General features: G+C 48.3%; 1 protein-coding gene across 1 annotated transcript; it reads left to right on the top strand.

The window, feature by feature from the left end:
• Window positions 1-3,973: 3,973 nt before the first annotated feature.
• LOC309603732 (olfactory receptor 10AG1-like) lies at window positions 3,974-4,912 on the top strand (the record flags this gene model as incomplete). The annotated part of the gene is made up of 1 exon (XM_082338657.1): window positions 3,974-4,912. One exon carries the CDS (start codon window positions 3,974-3,976, stop codon window positions 4,910-4,912), a length of 939 nt encoding a protein of 312 aa, XP_082194783.1.
• Window positions 4,913-5,422: the final 510 nt, after the last annotated feature.

The raw sequence follows: 5,422 nt of genomic DNA, 5'->3' as shown, positions 1-5,422 counted from the left end.
GGAGGACTCCATTGCAGTGTTAAACCCTATAACCTGGCCCAAAGGGGCCAGGGGTGGAGACTGTAATGGAAATACCTTTAAATTGTTGTGACCCGGGATTTGAGTTGCATGTTATGGGAATTACTATAGCAGGAACCCCTTGTTGCTAGCCAGGCTAGGAGTAAGGGGAGGAGTTCATTGCAATGTTAAACCTGGCCCAAAGGGGCCAGGGGTGGAGATTGTGATGGAAATACCTTTAAATTGTTGTAACCCATGATCTGAGTTGCATGTTATAGGAATTACCATAGCAGGAACCACCTGAACCAATGGAGGAGAAGCCTTACAAGAAGCAGTGCAAGTGCAGCAGTGACCTGACCTGAGCTGGCTTTGGTGCCCAAGAACTCCACGCAACACACCACCTCTCCTGTCCTGAGTGACCACTATCACAGATGGAGCCCAAAGTCATGGACTAAATGAGCTCAATGGACATTTTTGGGACAACAGGGGTGGTGGTCAAAGAGGATGTACTGGATAATGTGGGACCTGAGCATGATGTAAATGGTATGGAATAAGGGGTGGATACTGTCCTGGTTTCAGCTGGGATAGAGTTAATTTTCATCTTAGTAGCCGGTATGGGGCTGTGTTTTGGGTTTAGAATGAGAACAATGTCGATGATACACTGATGCTTTGGTTCTTGCTAAGTAGTGCTAAGCTGTTGCTGAATAGGTGCTAAATGGCGCTCACACTGGTCAAGGACTTTTTAGCTTCCCCTGCTCTGCCGGGTGCACAAGAAGCTGGGAGGGGGCACAGCCGGGGGGAGGGCTGACCCAGACCGGCCCAAGGGCTATTCCATACCATATGACGTCACGCTCAGTATATAAGCTGGGGGAAGAAGGAGGAAGGAGGGGGACATTAGGCGCGATGGCGTTTGTCTTCCCAAGTAACCATTACGCGTGATGGAGCCCTGCTTTCCTGGAGATGGCTGAACACCTGCCTGCCGATGGGAAGTAGTGAATGAATTCCTTGTTCTGTTTTGTTTGCGTGCACGGTTTTTTTTTGCTTTGCCTATTTAACTGTTCTAATTTATTTTACTTCAATTATTAAACTGTTCTTATCTCAACCCACGAGTTTTCTCCCTTTTACCCTTCTGATTCTCTCCCCCATCCCACTGGGGGAGAGTGAGCGAGCGGCTGCGTGGTGCTTAGTTGCTGGCTGGGGTTAAACCACGACAGTTGGGTAACCCGAAAGGACAGACTGGAGGCTGTTGAGTCACATGTCGGGTTTCAGAGCAAGGAATCAGGGACTGCATTTACCTCACACAGTGGTGGGAGATCCTTTCCTCTGGAGGGGTTATTTGTGCTATTGGCTATAAAGACACCAAGTCTACCTAGGTCAGGCTCAGTCAACCATTCTTGAGGCACTGGGGCCAAATTATTCTGTACAGAAACAGAGATCTGCAGCGTAGTGCCATGACACGGTCCTTTTTTCCTTGCCATGCAGATGTCCCAAACCCAAGCTTCCTCTCCAAGCTCTTTCTGGATGTGAACCAGCATGCAGACACCACAAGCAGTCAGAGTTCAACCTCTCAGGGCCACCTCCGTCTTGAGGATAACACGGGCACTTGTCCTTTGAGCAGCTAAACCTCATGTCTCAGTTTTTCTCTTTCTAAAGACCGATAGTTATGCTGGAAGTTTCTTGTCAGGCTGGTGCCCGTGATTCTGACAGTCTTTCTAAAATAGTTCCTGGTGCCGTGGGTGTCCAGGGAGGAGCAGTGGCAGCACCAGCATCCCCGCCTTCTCTCCTGAGGCTGCTTCCTAACTGTCTTATAACCAGGTGAGAGTGACAGAGACGTGTCCAGAGAGCCATATCCAGGTGGTTTCGAGGGGAATGACGGAGAGAAAAAGAGGTCACCACCGCCTCCTGCAGCACCATGGACTGAGGACGGTGTTCCTGCCTCTTGGCTCCTGGCAACGGTAAATCCCTTTTGGCATACCCTGAAATGCTGAGATAGTGTGGCAGCACAGACACCGCCAGAAGCAGCTGCAGGCATCTGTGCAGCTTGGCTGGACACGGAAATGGGCTTCCTTCAGCTTTGAAAAGTGCCGCCCGTGAGATAGTCACCATCTAAGAAGTACTCTGGCAGTTTCCCATGACCAAAGCTAGCCTGAACCGTGCTGTGCCCATGACCTTGTGAAGCACTGAGACATCGGAGAGTTAAAAAGAACAGGCTGTATGTTTGAGGGCATTTTGAAACAAGCAGGAAATGCTGGTACGTGGGTAACCTGCATGTAAATGGTTGCTTTGAGTGAAAGCCTTAATTTAAAATAAATGTGGGTATCAGAGAAGTATTTTATTTTTCTGTACATTTATACGAAAAAGTAGGTAGATTAGAAAACAATTGTGGTGGCTTTTCACTCATGCAAACCTTAATTTTATCTTGGAAATTTTGAATGGCACCTCTATGAGATGGAAAAAAACAGGAAAAAGGCAGGAATACCTTAGGAAAAGGATCACACCCTTAGGACCGTGTGTTTTTGTGAATTTGGATTTTTCTCTTGAGAAAACCACCCTGTGTTTTTCACTTGGCTAGTCTGAATGCTTTTATCACATGTTTTCTGACCGGCTGTTCTCATCTTTAGTACATCGGAGTTTAAGAAGACTCCTGAAAGGGAGGTAGTGATAGACATGGCCAGCATCCTCAGTCCTCTGCCTGGAAGAGGGTATTCTTTCCCCATGTCAAGCTGAGGTTCTAAAACATCGTTCAGCTGAGTCTCTTTGCAGAAAAAGCAACCAGCTCTTGCAGCGCTGCTTGCTTTTAGCTCCCATCCCTCAAGTGTGCCCAGCACGAAGTCTTTGTGCTCTGGGAAGGTGGGGAATGCAAAGGGAAGGCTCAGTTCCCCAGGCAGCAAGAGCATCGCTCTGCTTCTGCGAGGGCTTGCAGGGGAGTGGGAAGCACTGCAGGGCTGGGGTCAGAGCGAATGGGCCCTCGGCTGGATTTGTAAGCTGTCAGAAATCCAAGCGACAGAGCAGCAAGTTTAGGAATGCTGAATTATTCAGGCCTCATTCAGAAGTTATAAAAGCCTGACCTGCTCCGGAAAATTGGGTATCGTAAGGAGATCGCCAGATTTTAACTACTTTCTTCTCTGTATAACTGAAAAGTGCATCAAGCAGTTTGATTGCTTGCATAAAAATGTCTTTTAGCACCCCGAAAACTTGAGATTTATGCATAAACTGCTGCTTATCTGTCTTGTTCAAATGTCCCCTGGATGCATCAGTGTCACTCGATTCGTTGGCAGATAGAAGCCTGTTGTACTTCTGATGGGATTCACCCTTCACCATGTAAAAAGTAATGATTCAGGTCTCAAATAGTCTCCCAGATGTTTGTGTGCGGACGTGGCGTCAGGGGATGAGCTCTTACATGTGAGGAGAGCTGGGACGAATCTCTCTCGTCGAGGTCTAAGAATCAAGTCAGGCCTTGCCTCGCTTTCTTTTGATTGCCTCTCCTTGCCTGGCCTTGCCTTGCTTTGTCTTCCCCTTTTCATCCCTTTCCTCCTTTTCACCCTATTTCTTCTTCGTGTTCTTACATTCAATGCAGCTCTTACAAGATCTGGACAAGGAACGTAAGCAAGACTGTTCTTAAAGGGGTGAGTATTTATCCTTTTTCTTCCTTTTTTTCTCATCTCTCACCAGGTATTCTGTTTAAGAACATCAACTCTGAAAAAGAAAGTCAAGTTTCTTTTACCCATATTAAAAAAACCCAGCCATTCAGGCTCAAGGATTCTGTTCTTTCCTCTTTTTAACCCTCCTCCTGCAGCAAGCGAACCATGTTAGATTTCCAGACATTCAGGCAGATCTTGGTCCAGCTCGCCTAATCCTGCAATCACATGTACGCTGATGTTCGTAGTCTTTCTCTAGGCTTGAAGTGTGTGGGATGGTGGACAGGCCATTAGCATCCTCTAAGAGCTTGTTGTTTGGATTGCTCTGTCTAGGGAAAATGCCCCAAAGAAAAGGCTTGGAGAATCACACCATTGGATCCGGATTCATTCTTCTGGGATTTTCTGACCACTCCGGCCTGCAGGGCCTGTGCTTCACAGCATTCCTGGCCATATACCTCATGATCCTCACAGGGAACAGCCTGATTGCACTCATCACAGTGGTGGACTCAAGCCTCCACAGCCCCATGTATTTCTTCCTGAGGAACTTGTCCACCCTGGAGATCTGCTACACATCAGTCACTCTGCCAAAAATGCTGGTGGGTTTCCTGCGGGCGGATGGCAGGATCTCCTTCCTGGGCTGTGCTGCCCAGCTGTATTGCCTGGTTTTGCTGGGCAGCATTGAATGCCTTCTCCTGGCTGCCGTGGCCTACGACCGCTGCATAGCCATATGTGACCCCCTGCGCTACACCCTCGTCATGAGCAGGGGTCTCTGCATCAGACTGGTGGTGGGGTCCTGGGTGGCTGTCGTACCAGTGCAAGTAGGACAGACCTACCAGCTGTTCACTTTGCCCTTCTGTGCATCCCATGACCTCCATCACTTTTTCTGCGATGTCCCCCCACTGCTGGAACTGGCCTGTGCAGACACGTTCTGGAACCAAGTGATGCTGTACACCATCATCCTGCTCTTCGCAATCCTTCCCTTCTCCTTAATAGTTACTTCTTACATTCAAATTATTAGGGCGATTCTGAAAATGCCTTCAGGTCTGGGCAGACGCAAAGCCTATTCCACCTGCTCGTCACACCTTGGGGTGGTGATGCTCTTCTATGGCTCGGCCACAGTCGTCTACTTAAAGCGACGGTCAAGGGATTCGGTAGACACCGACAAATACCTTGCCCTGTTTTACACAGTTGTGACCCCCATGTTTAACCCTGTCATCTATAGCCTGAGGAATAAGGAAGTGAGAATTGCCTTGAGGAGGCTCCTATGGACAAAGTGATGCTACCGAGGATGTAAAATAGTCCCAAGCAGTACCAAAAGTCCCACTAGGTTACGTGGTTGCCTGAACAAAGCATCCCGTATTTGCTCAGACAAAACCATGTGTCCAGCCTGGCTTTCATCCTCCTCAAGAAGGGGAGAGGTCTCCTGAGGCATTCCTGTTACGCCATGCCCCACCATGATATCTTTGTACTCTAGAGCACCTTCAGTGCCCCTCAAGAGCATGATGCCAATAGCTACTTCAAGCTGCGTCTGACCAACGTAACGTTCAAGGGAAAGAGTCAAAGCATGGTCAGTAGTCAGTAGGGCCCAGAGGGTGACACAACCGATGAAGAGATGACTGCCCTCAGGCTTGAGAAATCACTTGCTAGATGCCACGGACTATCTACAGTGTCCCCGTGTGGAATCAGCTTAAAAAAGTTAAAAGACATGAAGGTCATCTTCCCCTGTCTATGATGTCTTGCACTGAGCTGTGTAATGCTTGACTAACTTGACATAAAGAATAAAAAGA

This window comes from Platalea leucorodia, assembly GCF_965183815.1.
Source record: "Platalea leucorodia genome assembly, contig: HAP1_HAP1_SCAFFOLD_185, whole genome shotgun sequence".
Classification (NCBI taxonomy): domain Eukaryota; kingdom Metazoa; phylum Chordata; class Aves; order Pelecaniformes; family Threskiornithidae; genus Platalea; species Platalea leucorodia.
The sequence above is the reverse complement of the archived record's forward strand: the minus strand, read 5'-3'. Positions and strand labels throughout refer to the sequence as shown.